Below are 21256 nucleotides of genomic sequence, written 5' to 3'. Positions count from 1 at the left end.
GTGTGTGTGTGACAGTGTGGGAGTGTGTGACCCCGTGAGAGTGCGTGGCTGTGTGTGACGCTACCTCTGGCCCGGCGAGTGGCGTGGCTCGGTGTGTGACCGCGCGTGGGCCAGCGCCGCAGGCGGCCGAGGCGGCTGGCGGGAGGGGGTCCCGGGGGCGCGCCGAGAGCGGCGGCCGCGCGAGCGGGGGAGGCGCGGCGGCGGCGGCGGCGCATGCGGATCCGGTCGAGCGGCGGGGCCGGCGGGGCCGAGCGGAGCCGGGCCGGGTTGGGCCGGGCACCGGACGCCGCCAGTGAGGGCGGTCGGGCGCCGCGAGCAGCGGGGACGGCGGCACCGGCGGCCACGGGGCCCAGGTGAGCGGCTTTGGGTGATAGCCCCTCCCTGCAGCATGTCCCCACCTGCCCGAGAATCCCTCCCCCGCGCGCCGTGGGCATGGCCTGAGCCCCTAGGGTCTCCCGGGCTGGAGGAGGGGAAGGGTCCAGGGCAGAATGAGCCCCCACACCTCAACCCAGGCCAGCCTCCGCGCCATGCGTGAGTCTTCCTCCCGGGCCTTGTCCTTCCCAGGTCCCCTGCTTTCGAACAGTGACTAGACTGCAGGGAGAGAGAAGCGCGGCCTCGGAAGGGTTAAAGCATCGATTATTATTTTTTTTTTTTTCCCACCCCCAGCCTGGAGCCTTTGCTGGGGCCCTGGGACACCTCTTTCCACCTCCCCCATCTCCTTTGCCTCCCTTCCTTCTCCATTCAATCCCATAATGGCCAGCGCTCTTCCCAGCCTGACAGAGAAGCTCACCAAGTGCTAAGTGCCTCCCCATCCCCAAGTATTCTCCACGGAGGAAACAGTTGTGATCACCATTTAACAGGGAGGGAAACTGAGGTAGGGAGGCCAAGTTAAAGATGGGTTAAAGATGCAGCAAGAATAAAGCAGGGCTTGAACTCCTTTCTCTCTGACTCCAGCACAGGCACTTTGATTTGCTAAGATATGTGACCAGAGAGGATGAATAATGATAACAAGGACCATGTATCAAGGGCTTGCATGTACTAGATACCGTATTTCCTGCACTATTAACTCATTTCATCTACAAACATCCCTAGAATATGGGCACTATTATTGCCATTTTACAGATGAACAAACTGAGGCCCAGAAAGAGGAAGTGACTGGCCAAGGTCACACAGGTGGTAAGTAGCCATGTGCCTACTTATAAGCTTTCTGTAGAAGGAGAGAAGAATAACAGTGGATTTTGGAATGTCCACTAGAAGGGACAATCTCTGCTACACTGACCAACACCCAGACCCTGCTTTCTTACAATCTGGTGTGTTGTCAGCTGTTTGGGTCTTTGAGAAGGACATTGATCTCCTCACAGTTCCTTCCTTTTGTAGTCTCAGAATCAGGCCTGGGGGCCCAGAGGGAGGAGGAGAGGTATCCGAATGCCTCCCACCCTCTTTAGTTTCATATTTGCAATCTGGCAAGTGTTCTAGAGCATAGCTCTGGATCAGACAATATGTCAGCTAGCTGTTGCCACAATAATGCTGCATAAGAAACCACCCCAAACTCAGTGTTTGAAAACATGGCGCCTTTATTTACCCATCAAGTCTGAGGTCAGGGACTTAGGCTGGGCTCTGCTGGACAGTTTTTCTGGTCTCAGTGGGGCTGATTCACGTGTTGGGATGTGGGGTGGGGAGTGGTGCTGACTATTGGCTGCTTTAGCCGGCCTTGGCTTTAGTGACTGGGGCCTTAGGCCCAGCCTACCCTGAGAGTGTTTTTCTCACAGTCACAATCAAGCACAAACAAAAACATGCAAAGTCCTTTGAGTTTTAGGCTTAGAATTCAACAGCACTTCCACTTAATTCTGTTGGTCAAAGCTAGTTGTGTGCCCAAACCGGAAGTCAAGGTTGTGAGGGGACGCTCTTCCACTTTTCCCCTCCCTACATAGAACTCTCCAGAGTTCTATGGCAAAGGATGTGGTTATAAGGATGAAGAATTGGGGCCATTTAATGTAAATGTAGTACCTGTGTTTGAACTCTGGCTACCCACTAGCTTTGTGACCTTGGACCTTAGTTTCCTCCTCTATAATGTCTTTTTTTTTTAATCCTTTAAAGTTTGGGGCACCTGGGTGGCTCAATCTGTTAAGCATCCGACTTTGGCTCAGGTCATGATCTCCTAGTTGGTGAGTTCAAGCCCTGCATCAGGGTCTGTGCTGACAGCTCACAGCCTGGAGCCTGCTTTAGATTCTGTGTCTCCTTCTCTCTCTGCCCCTCCCCTGCTCACACTCTGTCTGTCTCTCTCTTTCTCTCAACAAAAATAAATAAACATTATATTTTTTAAAGTTTATATATTTTTGAGGGACAGAGAGAGAGAGACAGAGAGAGAATCCCAAGCAGGCTCTGCACTGACAGTTCGATGTGGGGCTCGGACTCATGAACTGTGAGATCATGACCTGAGCCAAAATCAAGAGTCGGACACTTAACCGACTGAGCCACCCAGGTGCCCCAATGTCTTTTTTTTTTTTTTTTTAATGTTTATTTATTTATTTTGAGAGAGAGAGCGTGCATGCAAACAGGGGAGGGGCAGAGAGAGAGGAAGAGAAAGAGAATCCCAAGCAGGCTCTGTGCTGTCAGCACAGATGTGGGGCTCCTACGAACTGTGAGATCATGACCTGAGCCGAAGTCCAACACTTAACCGACTGAACCCCTCAAGAGCCCCTTCACTGCATTTTAGAATTCTACTGATAAGTGTCATCCTTCTAACAATAATATAGGGACAATTTGCCCAGCCCCTGCCCTGCTCCAGGTGCTGAGCTGGGTGCTTTATCACACCCCTATGAAGTGGTCACAGTGAATATTATTGTCAGTAGTATTAGGTCCACTTTAAAGACAGGGAAACTGAGGGCGAGGGAGTGGACAGGACTCACAGACAGCGGCTGTTAGAAGTGGGACCTCTGAGCTCCGGACCTGTGTCTAGCCTAACCTGCCTCTGCTCCTCCCCAGGCCTCACCTTCCCCGATGGCACAGGTACCAGGGGAAGTGGACAACATGGAGGGCCTGCCGGCCCCTAACAACAACAATCCTGCAGCCCGCTGGGAGAGTCCGGATCGGGGCTGGGAACGGGAGCAGCCAGCAGCCGCCACGGCAGCCGCCTCCCTCTTTGAGTGCTCCAGGATCAAGGCCTTGGCAGGTACCTGGAAGAGGGCTGGGGTGGGAGGAGGGAAGGAGGAAAGGGAGGAGGTTGTTGGGGTGGTATCTGTGTACCTCAGAGCTTGAGAACCTTGATGGCCTGGAGGATGGGAAGAGAGTTACAGACCCTTTTCACTTGAATCTGTAGACCAACACTGTCCAATGGAACTTTCCACAGTGATGGGAAAATGTTCTCTATCTGTGATGTCCGATGTACTAACCACTAACCACTAGTACTTTTGGCTGTAAGCGCTTGAAATGTGGCCAGTGCTTCGTGAGGGACCAAATTTTTCATTGTATTCAGTTTTAATTAATTTAAATTTAAGTAGCCATATGTGGCTTGTGGATACTGTATGGGGCAGTGCTGCCTTACAACCTTGAAAATGTATAGTCTCAGAAATGTGGGATTTTTGGGGCGCCTGGGTGGCTCAGTTTGGTTGAGCGTCGGACCTCAGCTCAGGTCAAGATCTCACAGTTTGTGAGTTCAAGCCCCGCGTCAGGCTCTGTGCTGACAGCTCGGAGCCTGGAGTCTGCTTCGGATTCTGTGTCTCCATCTCTCTCTGCCCCCTTCTCATGCTCTCCCTCTCTCTATAAAAATAAACATTAAAAATTTTTTTTTTAAATAAAAAAGAAATGTGGGATTTTATAAGCGTACTTCTTTAGAATCTCAAGATGCTGAAATATTGGATTTTTGGACCTTGGAATGTCATACTCCAAGATTCTTTGAAGTTGAGGCCTCTAGAAATGAGACTCTTAGAACACAGAACTTTATAATCATAGACCTTAGAAATTTTAATCATTGACCTCCTTGGATCTTAGACCCTTAGAAACCTAAACTCTAATACACATAGATCCTTAGGGCTTTATAATCCTAAACCTTTAGAATTTCAGAATAGAAATGTGGATCCCGAGAATTTTGAGATAGAATGACCACACTTCCAGTTTTTAGCACTGAAACCCTCTGAAACCCTGGGGCCAACCAGGATGGTCGGTCACCCTACGTTGATGTTTTTGTTTTTGTTTTTTGTAAATTTTTAATGTCTATTTATTTTTGAGAGAGAGGGAGAGACAGAACATGAGTGGGGGAAGGGAAGAGAGAGAGGGAGACACAGAATCCGAAGTAGGGTCCAAGCTCTGAGCTGTCAGCACAGAGGCTGACGTGGGGCTTGAACTCACAAACCTTGAGATCATGACCTGAACCATATAGTGATAGAATCTTAGAACCGAAGACCTTTGGAATTGTAGACCCTTGAGCCTTAGGACTTCATATTCAGAGAGGGCTTTAGAACCTCAGAAGTTATTTAATCATCAGCACTAAAACTAGGAGCAAGTGCTCCTGGGTGGCTCAGTGGGTTGAGCGTCTTGGTCTTGATCCTCAGCTCAGGTCTCTATCTCAGGGTTGTGAGTTCGGGGGAGGCAGGGGAGCTGCACTGGGCCCCACACTGGGCATGGCGCCTACTTCAAAACAAACAAACAGTGGTGCCTGGGTGGTTCAGTCCGTTGAGCATTTGACTCTCGATTGCAGCTCAGGTCATGATCTTGCCCTTCACAGCACAGAGCCTGCTTGGGATTCTCTCTCCCTCTCTCTCTGTCCCTCCCCCGCTCGTTCGCACATGACTGTGTGTGCTCTCTCTAGCTCTCTCTCTCAAAATAAGCCTAAACAAATAAACAAAGAAAAAAAGCTATGAGCAAAGACCCTGAGAACCTTCAGAGACATGTAACTTCATAACCACGAGCCCTAAGTCTTTAAAACATTAGACCCTTAGTACCTTTGACCCTTGGGACCTTCTTATCTCAGAAACGCGGAATGTTGTAAACATAAACGAAGACTGTAGTAATCATGAAATCTTAAAACCCTAAGGTCGGAATCCGTTCCCTCAGAATCTCAGAATTTTAGTAACTCAACATATCCATCATGGGATCTTTGATACTAAGATTGTTGAAACTTTATAATTATAAGATGTTGAAGAGTGGTGTCAAACCTAAGGGCCTCCCAGAAGCAGGTGACATAAATGAGAGAGTAGACTGGGGGCCATGGTCAACTGGGGAACAATACCCTGGTCACCAGCTCCAGCCATGGGAACTGTGGGCCCAAATTTGCTAGCTCTGATTTTTTTTTTTAATGTTATTTATTTATTTATTTATTTATTTATTTATTTATTTATTTATAAAAATTTTAATGTTTATTTATTTTTGAGAGAGAGAGTGACAGAGCGTGAGTGGGGGAGGGGCAGAGAGAGAGGGAGACACAGAATCCAAAGCAGGTTCCAGGCTCCGACCTGTCAGCGCAGAGCCCGATGCAGGGCTTGAACCCATGAACTGTGAGATCATTCCCTGAGCCGAAGTCGGACGCTCAACCGACTGAGCCACCCAGGCGCCCCTAATTGTTATTTATTTTTGATTGAGAGAGACACACACACAGCGTGAGCGGGGCAGGGGCAGAGAGAGAGGGAGACACAGAATCTGAAGCAGGCTCAAGGTTCTGAGCTGTCAGCACAGAGCCCAATGCGGGGCTTGAACTCATGGGTTGCAAGATCATGACCTAAGCCGAAGTCGGACATTCAACTGACTGAGACACCCAGGTGCCCCTAGCTCTGATGTTTTTGTACAATTTCCCAGTTAAAAAAAATCTATATGTTCCACAAAAGTGTGAATGAGAATTACCTAATGGATGGCCAGCTTCCTCTGATTTAGAAACTAGAATGGGGTCGCCTGGGTGGCTCAGTCGGTTGAGCATCTGACTTTGGCTCAGGTCATGATCTCACAGTTCATGAGTTTGAGCCCCGAATCAGGCTCTGCACTGGCACTGACAGTGAGGAGTCTGCTTGGGATTCTCTCTCTCTCTCTCTCTCTCTCTCTCTCTCTCTCTCCTCTCTCTCTGCCCCTCCCCCACTCATGCTTTTTCTCTCTCTCTCTCAAAATAAATAAATAAACTTAAAAGAAAAAAAAGAAACCAGAGGGGCGCCTGGGTGGCTTAGTGGGTTAAGTGTCCGACTTCGGCTCAGGTCATGATCTCGCAGTTTGTGAATTCAAGCCCTGCGTCGGGCTCTGTGCTGACAGCTTGGAGCCTGGAGCCTGCTTCGGATTCTGTGTTTTCCTCTCTCTCTGCCTCTCCCCCGCTTGTGCTCTGTCTTTCTCTGTCTCTCAAAAGTGAAAAAAAAAGAAAAAAGAAAAAAAAGAAAGAAAAGAAACATGTAAAAAAAAAAAAAAAAAAAAAGAAAAGAAACTAGACTGGTATAAAATACACTCGTGGAAACTTAAAATCATACTTTTAGATTCTTAGAACCTTAAAAACTTGGGATCACATCAACTTAGAATTCTAGATTATTTCATCCACAAAATATTCAGTGCCTCCCCTGTGCCTGACCTATGCTGGACAATCTGAGGGACATGATGGTAACTGAGCCAGCCCAAAGAGCTCCCAGTCCCCTGGGAGAGTAGTGATGACCCGGAGTGGTCAGGGCCAGGATGGTGAGGCACAGGCAGGGGGCTGGGATGGGGAAGCCCAGGGACTATTGGAGCTCAGATGAGGTGCCTGATTCAGTCCAGAGAGGCAGAGTGCTTCTTGGAGGAGGAGATGCCTAGGCTGAGCCCGGAAGGATGAATAAGAGTGAACCCTGGGGTGGAGAGCAGAAGAATATTCCAGGCAGAGGAAACAGCATATGCAACCCTTCCAAAAGTTGGGAGTGGGTAGAATGCGGTGGTGACTAATGCAATGCAAAAGGAAGCAGCTGGAGTCAGATCCTGAGGGGCCTTCTAGGCCGCCATGTAGGTTGTGAGGGCACTGGGGAGCTATGGTAAGATTTTAAGCAGGGGTGGGATGTGGTAACATGGGGATCAAGGACTCTTCACTGATTCACAGAACATCAGTGCCGATACCACAAACAGACAAACATCTAGTCCAGAGAAGTGTAGGCATCCCCTGTAAGGAAAAAAAAAAACAATTCTCATACGTGCCCCATGTCTTCTTAAGTTATTACATCTATAATTTTCCTAAACGCAACAAACCCACAACTGTTTTCATCTCTCTTGTTCTATGTTTATTTATTTATTTTGAGAGGGAGAGAAAAAAAGAGAGAGCATGAGTGGGGGAGGGGCAGAGAGAGAGAGAGAGAGGGAGAGCGAGAATCCTAAGCAGGCTCCAAGCTGTCAACATGGAGCCTGACGTGGGGCTTGAACCCACAAACTGTGAGATCATGACCTGAGCTGAAATCGAGAGTCAGACACTTAATGGACTGAACCACCCAGGTGCCCTGTTCTGGTAGTTTTTTGTTTGTTTGTTGATTTACTTATTTTGAGAGGGAGACAGAGAACACAAGTGGGGGAGGGGGGCAGAGAGAGAGAGAATCCCAAGCAGGCTTCACGCTCAGTGCGAGTCCAATGCAAGGCTCGACCCCACGACCCTGGGATCATGACCTGAACCGAAATCAAGAGTTGGTTGCTCAACTGACTGAGCCACACAGGTACCCCTCCCATTCTGATATATACTTAAAAAAATTTTTAAGTTTATTTATTTATTTTGAGAGCGAGAGAGCATGCAGAAGGGGCAGAGAGAAAGGGAGAGAGAGGATCCCAAGCAGCCTATGCATTGTGAGTGTGGATCTGGACATGGGGCTTGAACTCACGAACAGTGAAATCATGACCTGGGCCAAAATCAAGAATCGGACACTTAACCAACTAAGCCACCAGGCACCCTAGTTTTTTTGTTTTGTTTTGTTTTGTTTTGTTTTGTTTTGTTTTGTTTTGTTTGGGAGAGAGAGACAGAGTGTGAGCAGGGGAGGGGCAGAGAGAGAGGAAGACACAGAATCCAAAGCAAGCTCCAGGCTCTGAGCTGTCAGCACAGAGCCTGACGCGGGGCTGGAACTCACGAATCGTGAGATCATGACCTGAGCTGAAGTTGGATGCTTAACTGACTGAGCCACCCAGACGCTCCCCATTCTGATAGTTTTAATGCAAATTCTTATCTTTGTGGGTCAATGATTTTACAAAATGTGCATTGCTAATTAGTGGGCATGTATATCATACTTTAACTGTTTATTAAAGTATTATATGCACATAAAAATGCAGATAAATCGTGAGTCCCCAGCATTTCCACCAATGAGCAGCGGGTGGTAACCAGTCCCCAGATAAGGAAAAGGAATGTAACGGCCCCAGAGAAGCCTGCCCCCCTAAGGCTACCTCTCTCACTACTTCCCTAGAGTAAAGACTGACCTAACTTCTTTTTTTTTTTTAACGTTTATTTATTTTTGAGACAGAGAGAGACAGAGCATGAACGGGGGAGGGTCAGAGAGAGGGAGACACAGAATCTGAAACAGGCTCCAGGCTCTGAGCTGTCCGCACAGAGCCCGACGCGGGGCTCGAACTCACGGACCGTGAGATCATGACCTGAGCCGAAGTCGGACGCTTAACCGAATGAGCCACCCAGGCGCCCTAAGACTGGCCTAACTTCTAACAGCGTACATCTGTTTTCCTGGTATTTGAACTTCGTAAAAATAGAGTCCTGAAGGATGTACCCCTTTGTATCTGGCTTCCTTCAGTCAACACTGTGCTTGTGAGACTCATCCCTGTCTACACGTACTTGTAGGGTGCTCCTTCTCGTTGCTGTATCGTATTCCACAGTGTGAATACGGCGAATTTTTCCCATTCACCTGTTGGTGAGCATTTGGGTTGCTTCTGGTTTAGGGCCAGCACAAGCTAGACTGTCACAAACCAGTAATTACTAGTATTTCAGTCTATTACAAACTATTGCTGCTTTAAGCTTCCTCGTACCTGTTTTTGGGGGGCGTAAGCACTCATTTTTGGTGACTTACACCCACATCGAGCGAAAGAAAGTGTTGGGTCATAGGGTAGGTGTATATCTAACTTTAGTGGAAACTGCCGACTTGTAACATTTTACATTCCCACCAGCAGTATACGAGGGGTTCAGTTACTGTACGTCCAGCCCCTAGTGTGGTCCATCTTTTTGATTTTAGCCATTCTTTTTTTTTTTTTTTTAAATTTTTTTTTTCAACGTTTTTTATTTATTTTTGGGACAGAGAGAGACAGAGCATGAACGGGGGAGGGGCAGAGAGAGAGGGAGACACAGAATCGGAAACAGGCTCCAGGCTCCGAGCCATCAGCCCAGAGCCCGACGCGGGGCTCGAACTCACGGACCGCGAGATCGTGACCTGGCTGAAGTCGGACGCTTAACCGACCGCGCCACCCAGGCGCCCCGATTTTAGCCATTCTGATGGGTGTGCATTCTATTGTGGTTTTAATTCACATTTTCCTGATGACTAATAACAACTAATGAGGTGGAGCACCTTTTCATCTGCTTATTCACTATTTGGATAGCCTCCTGTGCCATGCCCATTCAAGTCCCTTGCCCGTTTGCATATTAATTTTCCTGCCCTTTTCTGATTGTTTTGTAGGAGTTCTTGCATATTCTGGGTCCAAGTCCTTTGTCAGATGTATGTGTTGTGAATATTTTCTCCCACTGTGTGGCTTGTCTTTTTACTCTTTTAATGTTGCCTCTTGATGAACGGTATTTCTTAATTTAAATGTAGTCTAATTTGGTAATTAGTACATATTTCCTATGTGGCTCACATTTGTTGTCTTGTCGAAGAAATCTTGGCCGGGAGGTGACGAGGTGGCTCAGTCGGTTATGTGTCCGACTTCGGTTCAGGTCATGATCTCCTGGTTGGTGAGTTCAAGCCCAGCATGGGGCTCTGCACTGACCATGCAGAGCCTGCTTGGGATTCTCTCTCTCTCCCTCCCCTGTGCCTTCTGTCTCTGTCAAAATAAATTAATAGACTTAAAAAAAACCCAAACAGACAAAAGAGGAAATGCTCTCTAGGAAAAAAGAACTTCGCCTACTTCAAGGTCAGGGAGATGTTTTTTGGTATTTTCTTCTAAGAGTCTTATTCCTTTCACATTTAGATTTAGAAGCCAAATGATATTTCTATTATTGTGTATAGTGGGGGGTCAGGTTTTTTTGTTTGTTTGTTTGTTTTTTGCCACTTTTGGGTAGCAGGTTGACTCAGCTCCATTTATGGAAAAGACTTTCTTTTCCCTACCGATCTGCAATTTCACTTTGTCATAAATCTGACAGCCCTATACAACCCCCAACCTGCCTCTGCCCCTTGCCCCCCAAATTGCATTGCACTGAACATCCTCATACATGCTCCTTATAAACCAGTGTGGAAAAGTTTATGGGACATAAGCACTGCTGTGTTATGGGGGTGTGCTCGAATTTATTTAGACTCAGATTGCTGCCCAGAGGACTGCCCTAGTCTGTAACTCCCACCAGGAGACACGGAAGGTTAGGATGTCCCCACCTTTCCACCACTACTGGTATTTTCTGGCTTCTTAACTTTTCCCAGACCAGTAGCCAAACTGGTGACATACTAAGTCTCTCTATATCCTTTCTCCTTAACCAATAATGGACAAAAGAATAGTGGTTCCTCAGCTCCGTGAAAGTTTCAATGTATTAAAGAGATGAATGAATTGAAGTCTTATTCTTTTTTAATTTTTTTTATATATTTATTGATTTTAAACATTTATCTTTGAGAGAGAAAGAGCACACGCGAGTGCGGGGGGCGGGGGGCAGGAAGAAGGGGCAGAGCGAGGGAGACAGAGGCGCAAGACGACGAACCCTGAGGTGAAGTCGGACGCTTAGCCAACTGAACCACCCAGGCGCCCCTGAAGTCTTATTCTGAGGAAATGTGTTTTGCTTGCGCTAGTGATTAGCACAGAGGAGAAGAATACATAAATGGTAACTCCATATGAGCACAATGGCAGAGGTAGGACAGTTGTCATTTGGCTGGAAATCTTGACAGCCCAGAGGTATGGGTGCCAGCTAGAGTCTCGGCAGGAAGCAGATGGCTCCCTCAAGGGGGTAAAATTGAGGGGAGCTTAACGAAGGGACTAATTGCAGAGGTGTGGCCAGGGCTACAGGCACCTACAAGGTCAGCGGACACTCAGGGATGGGGGCAGGGAGCAGTGAGGGGGACAGAGGCCTCACACGCCGGGGACTGTAGAAAGAGGAACCAGGCGCTGCTGAAAGCTGGTCCGGCAGGGAGGGAATAAATTCCTCAGCCCTTCCTTTCTCCTCTTAGCCAAACCCAACTGGAAGTCTGAGGCCTTTGAGGGCCGGGGGAACCCTTTTGAGACAGTCAGCAGTGACAGTCTCCCTGGGCTCAGAGCACAGGCAGGACAGTAGAGGTGGCCTCAGGGTACACGGAACACACTACGTGGTAACCGAACACACTCACCAACACAGTAAACATTCAGTGTCATCTTATGTCGGAAGTGGCACTCTGGGGCAGATCTGGTTTCACCCCCATTGTAGTTTTTTCCTAAATGTTTATTTATTTATTTCTTGGCGGGGGGGAGGGGCAGAGAGAGAGAGAGAGAGAGAGAGAGAGAGAGAGAGAATCCTAAGCAGGCACCGAGATGTCCGTGTAGAGCCCAGCGCAGAACTTGAACTCACAAACCTCGAGATCATGACCTGAGCCAAAATCAAGAGTCAGAGGCTTAACTGACTGAGCCACCCAGACTCGCCCCTCCACTGTGTTTTATACACACATAAATCAGTTGCCGGCATTTAAAAGTAGGGAGATTTGGGGAGCGCCTGAGTGGCTCAATCGGTTAAGCATCTGACTCTTGATTTCAGCTCAGGGCATGATCTCACGGTTCGTGAGTTCAAGCCCCGCATCAGGCTCTGCACTGACAGTACCGGGCTTGCTTTTGATTCTCTCTCTCCTCCTCTCTCTGCTCCTCCCCTCCTCATATTCGTTCTCTCTCAAAATAAATAAATAAACTTAAAAAAATTTTTAAAAATGAAAATAAGGAGATTTTATCTTTAAAAATGCAGGTTCGGGGCTCCTTGTGGAACATCAAATGACATGGCAACAGTGGGCTTTCATTGCTAGGAGGCTCCATGCACAGGTGCTGTGTGACCACTGCCCCTTTTAAGAGGGCCTAGGTTTCTCCTTTTCAGAGCCTGCCAGACCTCTGCGGGCATTTCAGTTCTGGACCCCCAATCAGGCTAACAGGATTTGTTTTATTTTTATTTTTTTAATGTTATTTTTGAGAGAGACAGAGAATGCAAGCAGGGGAGGGGCAGAGAGAGAGAGAGAGAGAGAGAGAGAGAGAGAGAGAGAATTCAAAGCAGGCTCTGAAATTCAAAGCTCTGAGATGTCGGCACAGAGCCCGACAGGAGACTTGAACTCACAAACCGCAAGGTGATGACCTGAGCCAAGGTCGGACGCTTAACCAACTGAGCCACCCAGGCGTCCCCATGCTAACAGGATTTGTAATCACAAAACCCAATATCTCACGGTATTGTGCTTTATGAGGTCACCATCCGGATGGGCCAGGATGTGTTTCTATTAATTTTCTTTTGGTACCAGCAAAATGAGATGACAAAATAAGACAATATTCTCGTGGATCCGTCTTCCAAGCACGAGTTCCCAAACACTCAGAGTCCCTCAGAGTCCATTGATCTAGTCCAAACCCCTCATTTTGCAAATGGGGGAAATGGAGGCCCAAAGGAGAGAAATGGCCACTCGAAGTCAAACAGCATGTTATCAATGGAGGCAGGACTGAATGCAATTGTCCCCATTCTGGCACCATGCTGGGGATGCACAGAAGTTCCACTTTGGCTTCAGCATTCGCCCAAATCTGCCATTTGGCTCGGGCACCGGCCACTAGAAGGCAAAATAACCAAATACTCGAGTCATCGTCTATTCCGTGATCCCTTCTTCGTGTGTGATTGATGGTCAGGTGCTCACACGGGTCCCCATCCTATCCACACAGCACGAAACCCACATTTAAACAAACAAGATCTTTCATGTGAATTTACTAGTAGTTTCTGCATACTCACTTTCAAATTAGAGGTAAACTTTCAACATCTAGTTTAATGTAAAAAAAAAAAAATACAGGTCAGTCAGTGGATATTTTCCAGCATTGCATATTTTCTTAAAAAAAATTTTTTTTAATGTTTTTTTTTTGAGAGGGAGAGACAGAGTGTGAGCAGGGGAAGGGCAGAGAGAGAGGGAGACACAGAATCCAAAACAGGCTCCAGGTTCCGAGCTGTCAGCACAGAGCCCGACGTGGGGCTCGAACCCACAAACCGTGAGATCATGACATGAGCTGAAGTCAGAAGCTTAACTAACTGAACCACCCAGGTGCCCCTATTTATTTATTTATTTATTTATTTATTTATTTATTTATGTTTTATTCATTTATTTTGAGAGAGAGACAAGGTATCAGTGGGGGAAGGGCTGAGATAGAGGGAGAGAGAGAGGATCCCAAGCAGGCTCTGACCTGACCTGAGCTGAAGTCGGAAGCTTAACCGACTGAGCCACCCAGGCGCTCTACAGTGCATATTTTCTACTGCCAGAGTCAAATGCGGTATTTAATAGTATTATGAAAGGGCGCCCGGCTGGCTAAGTGGGTGGAGTATGCGACTCTTGATCTTGGGGTCGTGAGTTTGAGCCCCGCATTGGGGGCAGAGTTTACTTAATTAAAAAAAATAGTATTACAAAAGGTAAATGTTATGGTAAAAGAAATTGAGAGCTGTCAAATGGTTAAAAGGGGAAATAGACTGGCTATACAAATCTTGATTACTGCATGACTAGGGAACTTAGAAGTGCGACAATGAAGTTCTTTAATAATGAAATGCTAACCATACTGTGCAGGCTGAGCTGTTGCAAGAGACAGACCCCACAATGCAGTGACTTAAAGGAGATAGAAGCTCATTTCTCCCTCCTGGATAATCCTGAGATGGGCAGCCTGGTGGGCAGGGAGGCTCTGCTCCAAGCTATCAGCGTGGGTTCCAGGTCCTTCTATCCTGTGCCCTGTGGACCTTGTGCTCAAGCTTGTGGAAGCTGGGAGAAGAGAAAGGAAGGCCAGGCAGTAGTTTCCTGTTTTGGTAACACTGTATTTTATTTTTTAATTTATTTTTTAGAGAGCCAGAGAGCGGGGGAGGTAGGGAGAGGGGCAGGGGGAGAGAGAGAGAGACAGAGAGAGACAGAGAGAGAGAGAGAGAGAGAGAGACAGAGAGAGAGAATCTTAAGCAGGCTGCACGCTCAGTGAGGAGCCCAACGCGGGGATCGATCCCATGACCCTAGGGTCACGACCTGGGCTGAAATCAAGAGTTGTTCGCCCAACAGACTGAGCCACCCGGGCACCGCCTGTTTTGATAACACTTTAAATTATGAAATAATTATAGATTTACACGAAGTTGCAAAGAAACTACAGATGATAAAAAAGACTAACCCAACTGAGACGGGGAAGGGATTTGCATAGATGTTTCTCCAAAGAAGATACACACGTGGGCAATGAACACACGAAAAGATGCTCAACATCATTAGTCATCAGGGAAATGCAAATCAAAAGCACAGTGAGAGACCATTTTATACCACTAGAATGGCCCTGATCAAATGGAAAATAACAAGTGGCCTGAGGATGTGGGGACACCGGAACCCTCGTATATTGCCGGTGGGAATGTAAAATGGCACAGCCACTTGAGAAAACAGTCTGGCGGTTCCTCAAAAGGTTAAATGTAAGGACACCTGGGTGGCTCAGTCGGCTGAACATCTGACTCTTGATTTCGGCTCAGATCATGCGTGATCTCACGGTCTGTGGGTTGAGGCCCCACGTCGGGCTCTGCTCTGACAGCTTGGAGCCTGCTTAGGATTCTCTCTCTCCCTCTCTGTCTGCCCTTCTCCTGCTCAGGCTTGCTCGCTGTCTCTCTCTCTCTCTCTCTCTCTCTCTCTCTCTCTCTCTCTCTCTCTCAAAAATAAACTGAAAAAAATAGTTTAAATGTAGAGTTACCATAGGACCCAACCATTTCACTCCTGCGTATTTACTCAAGATAACTGAAAACATGTGTCCACACAAGGACTTGTATGTACTCGAATGTTCATAGTCGCGTTATTCATAATAGCCACAAAGTGGAAACAACCCCAATGTCCATCCATTGATGAGTAGAGGAGTAAAATGCAGGAGAGCCACAGAATGGAATATTATTTAGCCGTAAAAAAGAAATGAAGTACTGATATATGTGATGGCATGGATGTACTTTGAAAACATGATGCTAAGTGAAAGAAGCCAGACACCCAAAAGGTCATATATTGTATGATTCTATTTATATGAGATGTCCAGAATAGGTAAATCCGGAGAGACAGAAAAGAGATTCATAGTGTCCCAGGGCTGGGAGAAGGGGGAATGGGGAGTGACTGCTAAAGGGCGCAAGGTTTTTCCTCGGAGGGATGAAAATGTTCTGATATCAGATGGTGTGGGTTGCACAACCCTGTGACTATACTAAAAGTCACCGAAGTTACACTTTGAAAGGGTGAATTTGATAGTAGGTGAATTATAGCTCATTCTAAGCTGTTACTAAAAAAAATAAAATAAAATAAAACGTTGTAGGAGAGAGTTAGCAATGCCTTTGTAAGTAAGTGCAGCAGTAGTTGCCCACATTGTTCTGACACCTCGCCCCCACCCTGCACCCCTCCCCCCTCCCCCCCTGCACCCTCACTCCGATGGCAGTCACGTGGGCACTCTGCTCCCTAGGGATGTGGGAAATGCAGGTTGTAGCTGGCCGTTTGGCTACCGCTTGAGGGTGTCTGTGACTCGGTTCTTTTCCTCAGGGGCATTCATTCTAGCATATTCCTTCCCCTTCACCCCCCACAACCCGTCACACCCAAGTCTTATTATTATTATTTTTTTTCATCTGTAACTATCCCTGGTGTGTCCCCTTCTCCCATTCCCAGCTTCTGCCCTGGTGCGGCTGGTCCGCTCTTTCGAGAGTTGCTTCCCCAGTCTCCCTGTCCTGGGCTGTCATTCTTGCCCTCTCTGACCCACCCTCTCCACAGCAGCCAAGAGGTCTTCCTGAAACACAGCTCTCATTCCCTCCCGCCCTCTCCTTAACCTTCTCTAGCTCCCTAGTGTATTATCTGTGCCCCACTAAACTGAGCTCTGGGAGGGAAGGCCTCTGTCTGTACTCAGAGCCAAGAAGAGTGCGGAGGCACATAGTAGATGCCCCAGTATGTACGGAGCGAATGAATAGGGCCGGCTGGGGTGGGAATCAGGGAAGGCTTCTTGTGGAAGCGATGTCTCAGGAAAGCTTTAAAGGACGCGTCTCCAGGCGGGCAGCGAAGGGTGGGCCGGGCGTCCCAGGTAGGAGGAGCCGCTTGTGCGAAGCCCTGATTGTTGCAGAGCTGGGCCGAAACAGGGTTTGGCCCGGAGTGAGGGGCTGCAGAGAAGCTGCAAGGGGAGAGGTGCTGGGGGCGCGGGGGCTCATCAGAGCCTGTCCTTCAGATGAGCGCGAGGCCGTGCAGAAGAAGACCTTCACCAAGTGGGTGAACTCGCATCTCGCCCGCGTCGGCTGCCACATCGGGGACCTGTATGCCGACCTCCGGGACGGCTTTGTGCTCACGCGGCTCCTGGAAGTGCTGTCCGGGGAGCAGCTGGTGAGGGGGCCTGCGGGCCTGGGGGAAGGGGGCGGCCCCGGGATTCCGGGCTGGGCTACGACAGGGCCTGGCTAACCGACGTGTGGTGTGTCCTGGAAGAGCCCGATGGGTGAGCGGCCTCTTTGCTCAGGTGGGTGGGGCTATGGCCGGAAGTGGGGCTTGGGCGTGAGCAGCGTGGGGGCGTGGCTGGGAACCGAAGCTGGGCTCTGCCGAAGGTGAAGGCCGGAGATCCAGCGGACTCTGGGCTTGTGGTGGGGAGAAGCTCAGTGGGAAGGGGTGGGGCAATTGGAGAAGGGAGGGGCTTTATTAGAAGCGACTGGCCTGGGTAGTGCGGTAGCAAGAGGCTTGGCCGTAAAATAGGGGCAGGACCCTGTTGCAGAGGGTCTGTGGATGAAGGTACAGTTGTCATCGGAAGGGGAGGCTTAGGTCGTGGAAATCTGGGTAACCAGACAGAACTCTGGAATGGGTCTGGCTTGTTTTTATATGAGTTGCTGTTGTATTTTTTTTTTTTTAAGTTTATTTATTTTTGAGACACAGAGAGAGAGCATGAGCAGGGGAGAGGCAGAGAGAGAAAGGGAGAGAGGGAGAATCCCAAGCAGGTTCTGCACTGTCAGAGCAGAGCCCGATGCGGGGCTTGAACCCACGAAGAACGAGATCACGACCTGAGTGGAAACCAGGAGTCCCACGCTTAACCCACTGAGCCACCCTGGCGTCCCGTGTTGCAATTGTGTATCTGGGCTTGGATGAGGCTTCACCGCAAAGGGTGGGATTCTGAGGAGCTAGAGGTTCATTAAAGGACCAGAGCCTGGAGCTCCGAAGTCCTGTGGGGCATGGCTATAGAACAGAAACGTTGGAAGTAATAGTAGAACCCTCGGAGACCTAGGGGAATGGGCGTGGCTCTAGGCCGAAGCCTGAAAGGGAGGCAGTGAGGGGCGTGGCCAGGGGCCAAACCTGCGGGGCCTGGAACAGAGGTCAAAGGCAGAGGACAGGAGTGTGGTTACCGGTAGGTTGCTGAGGCTTCTGGATAAGAGGTGGCCATCAGGTTGGATGTGGAACTTCAGTAGAAAGAAAGGGTGGGGACAGGAACTAGAATAATCCAGGAAGGGAACAGGCTCTTGAAAGGGTCTGCCTGGAAGGGGCAAAGGCGTCCGTGGTCTTTGAGAAGACTGAAGGGGCGTGGCCTGGGTTTGGACATCCAGGGGGCGTGGCTATGGGGGGCCGACCCCGTTGGTAGGAGGCCGAGGGCACAGGGCCCTTGGCCAGGCCCTCCACCTCCCAACGCCCCTGCCACTCTAGCCAAGACCCACTCGAGGTCGCATGAGGATCCACTCGCTGGAAAACGTGGACAAGGCGCTGCAGTTCCTGAAGGAGCAGCGCGTGCACCTGGAAAACGTGGGCTCGCATGACATTGTGGACGGGAACCACCGGCTGACCCTGGGGCTAGTCTGGACCATCATCCTGCGCTTCCAGGTGATCCCCAAGTGACCCCTGCCCAGCCCACCGTCCCAAGGTGTGGCCTTAGGAGGGCTTCCGCCACCCAGTCATCTGCTTATCCATTCATTCATTCATTCCAAAAATTTTCCTACTATGATCCAGGAACCCTATTCCAAGTGGTGGGGATAAAAGTAATAATCATTATCACCACCACCACTGTGATCATTTATATATTTTTCACCCTGTTCCAGGCACTGTTCTAAGCACTTGGCATTTAATACACACGACAACCCCATAAGGTAGATACTATTTATTATATTTTACCAGAGAGGAAACTGAAGCCCAGAGAGGGGAAGTAATATGCTCAAGGTCACACAGCTGGATAGTAGAGCTGGAATTCAAATCCAGTCAATTTTGTTTCAGTTCAGAAACAAAACCGACACATTTTCTGCCTTTATGGAGCTTACATTGTCGTGAGGGAGACAGACAATAAACAAACCCATAAATACATAGACAAGAAATGTATGAGAAGTGGATAACTCTAGGTAAGAGCTATGCAGAAAAGAATAGATTATTTTTAATATATGTTTTAAGTTTATTTTTGAGAGAGCGAGTGGGGAGGGGCAGAGAGAGGGAGAGAGAGAATCCCAAGCAGGTTCTGCAATGTCAGTGAGGAACCTGATTCGGGGCTGGGGCTCACAAACCTGAGATAATGACCTGAGCCGAAATCAAGAGTCAGAACCTCAATGGATTGAGCCAGCCAGGCGCCCAAGAATAGATTATGATAAGACAGTAAAAAGAATGCAAAATATCAGGTTGACAGTGTTGAGATTTTAGACTTGGTGGTCAGAGAAGGACTCTCTGAGAAGCTGATGGCTGCATGACATAAGATGAAGGGAAAAAGCATTCCAGACAGGAGGCACAGCCAGGATGCAAAGGCCCTGAGGGAGGTGGGAAGGAGCTGAAATGTTGGAGGTCCAGAAAAACCAGTATGTCTAGAGAATAGGAGACAAGGGGGAGCCAGGGAGGAGAGGAGGTCAGAGGAGTTGACAGGGCCTAGGTAATCTGTGATTAGCAGTTTTGATTTTATTCTGTTTGAGATGGGGAGAAATTAGAGATTTTTATCAAAAGGATAGACATCATCAGATTTATTTATTTATTTTAAATGTTTATTTAGTTTTGAGAGAGAGAGAGAGAGCACGAACAGGGGAGGGGCAGAGAGAGAGGGAGACACAGAATCCAAAGCAGCTCTAGGCTCTGAGCTGTCAGCACAGAGCCCGGGGCTCGAACCCACAAACTATGAGATCACAACCTGAGCCAGAGTTGGTCTCCTAACTGACTGAGCCACCCAGGCACCCCAACATCATCAGATTTACACAGATCCCTCTGCATTGGGGGTGATTGCCAAAATTGGGGGCTGGGAGCCCAGGGAAGAGACTGGAGCTGGACCAGGGTGGGGCCAGAGGGAAGTGCAGAGGAAGGCAGATAGGAAAGATGCCCTGTAATGGGAATGGGCAGGGGAAGGGGAGGGAGGGAGGTGTCCAGGCCAACATTCAAGGCTCAGGACCAGGGGGGATAAAGTGGGGTCACCCAGGGACAGATTTGAAGGAGGAGCAGATTTGAGGGACAGTGTGGGATGTGATGGTGATGAGGAATCTGATATCTAAAACATCAGGGGGAGCATTTAGGAGTCCACTGGATCATGGGAATAGAGCTCAAGGAAGGGGTGGGGGCTGGAGACAGATATGGGCGTTGCCAGTACAAAATCAAGGAATGAGACTGGGGGGCGGGAGGGCGGGATCCCTGCTGGCAGCTGGAGCCATGCGCTAGGGGCTGGCACCTCTTTGGAACCTGGTTTTCTCCCTCGGAACCCAAATGCCAAACTCAGCTCTTGAGTCCAGGACCTAAGTCTCCAACACCCATCCGGGGCTCTTGAACCTGCTTTAGATTCTGGGTCAATGAGGACATCATTGAACACCTACTAAGTGTGATACCGCAGAATACAAAACAAACATCCTGTGGTCCTAGAGCTTTAATAAGTTAGTGAGTGCATTAGTCTGTTAGGGCTGCTGTAACAAAATACCACACTCGGAGTGGCTTAAACAACAGAAATTTATTTTCTCAAGTTCTACAAGCTGGAAGTTCAAGATCAAGCTGCTGGCAGGATCAGTTCCTCCTGAGGCCTCTCTCAGCTTGCAAGTAGCCATCTTCTCTCTGTGTCCTCACATGGCTTTTTTTCCCTGTGTGCGCACGTCCCTAGGATCTCTTCCTTTTTTTTTTTTTTTTTTTTTTTTTTTATATAAGGACACCAATCATTTTGGGGACCTACCCTATGACCTCATTTAAACTTAATTACCTCCTTAAAGGCCCGATCTCCAAATACAGTCACAGTTGGGGGTTAGAGCTTCAACTTATGAATTTTGGGGGAGACACAGTTCAGTCCACAATGGGGAGACAGTACACCAGATGAAAAAATGAAAAAAAAAAATAAATAAAAGATGAAAAAATAAATAAATATGGTAGAAAAGGAGGATGTGAAATTGGAGTACACATACTGTGATTTAAAATCAAGTGGTTGGTGAAGGCCTCACAGAGGTGATATGTGAGAAAAGACCTGAAATTGGGGTGGAACCATGTGGGCCCCTGAGGGAAGGAACAAGCAGTGCAAAGGCCCTGAGGTGGGAAGACGCTGGTGATTTAGTGAAGAGGATAGCAGGTCTCTGGAGCAGAGTGGGCTGCTGAAGAGGAGGTCAGAGGCATGACGAGGGGAAGTTTACTTTTACCGTGAGTGAGACGGACCCACGGAAAGTCCAGAGGATGGGAAACATGTGATCTGATCTGGGTGCTCATAGGGTCCCTCTCTGCCACGAGGAGAACAGACTGTGGGGTCAGGAGCAGGGAGGCCAGCCTGGAGGTGATTGTACTAGCCCAGGGGGAAATGATGGTGGCTTGGATCAGAGAAGTGGCCCAGACGCCAAAGTATGGAGGCTTCCCTGGAAAATGAGACCCTAGTCTGCAGCCTCCTCCTCCCCCAATTGTGGATGTCCCGGTCCACTCCAGATCCCACCCTCACGCTCCTGAACCCCCAACCCCAGCCCGAAGCCGCCCCTCCCATCCCCTTTGTCCCTGGTAGCGGAGTGCACCGGCAGGTCCCAGGCACAAGCCCTCTGGGTCCCAGCAGCCATGTTTTA

The 21256-nt window shown here is 48.7% G+C and overlaps 1 protein-coding gene across 3 annotated transcripts in view; it reads left to right on the top strand.

Annotated features, from left to right (window-relative positions):
* Window positions 1-21256, top strand: part of SPTBN4 (spectrin beta, non-erythrocytic 4) — a 78330-nt gene continuing 57074 nt past the window's right edge. The window contains exons 1-5 of one of the 3 annotated variants that reach the window (XM_060651154.3): window positions 5-353; window positions 1123-1176; window positions 2986-3172; window positions 16480-16631; window positions 17928-18101. In XM_060651154.3, the coding sequence (XP_060507137.2) occupies window positions 3001-3172; window positions 16480-16631; window positions 17928-18101 (498 nt within the window). In that variant the 5' untranslated portion in view covers window positions 5-353; window positions 1123-1176; window positions 2986-3000. Of the gene's footprint in view, window positions 354-1122; window positions 1177-2985; window positions 3173-16479; window positions 16632-17927; window positions 18102-21256 lie in introns of all 3 variants that reach the window. The other 2 variants (XR_009615438.3, XM_060651153.3) reach the window with 2 other exon arrangements.

Source organism: Panthera onca, chromosome E2 (genome assembly GCF_046562875.1).
Source record: "Panthera onca isolate mPanOnc1 chromosome E2, mPanOnc1 haplotype 2, whole genome shotgun sequence".
Classification (NCBI taxonomy): Eukaryota; Metazoa; Chordata; class Mammalia; order Carnivora; family Felidae; genus Panthera; species Panthera onca.
The sequence above is the reverse complement of the archived record's forward strand: the minus strand, read 5'-3'. Positions and strand labels throughout refer to the sequence as shown.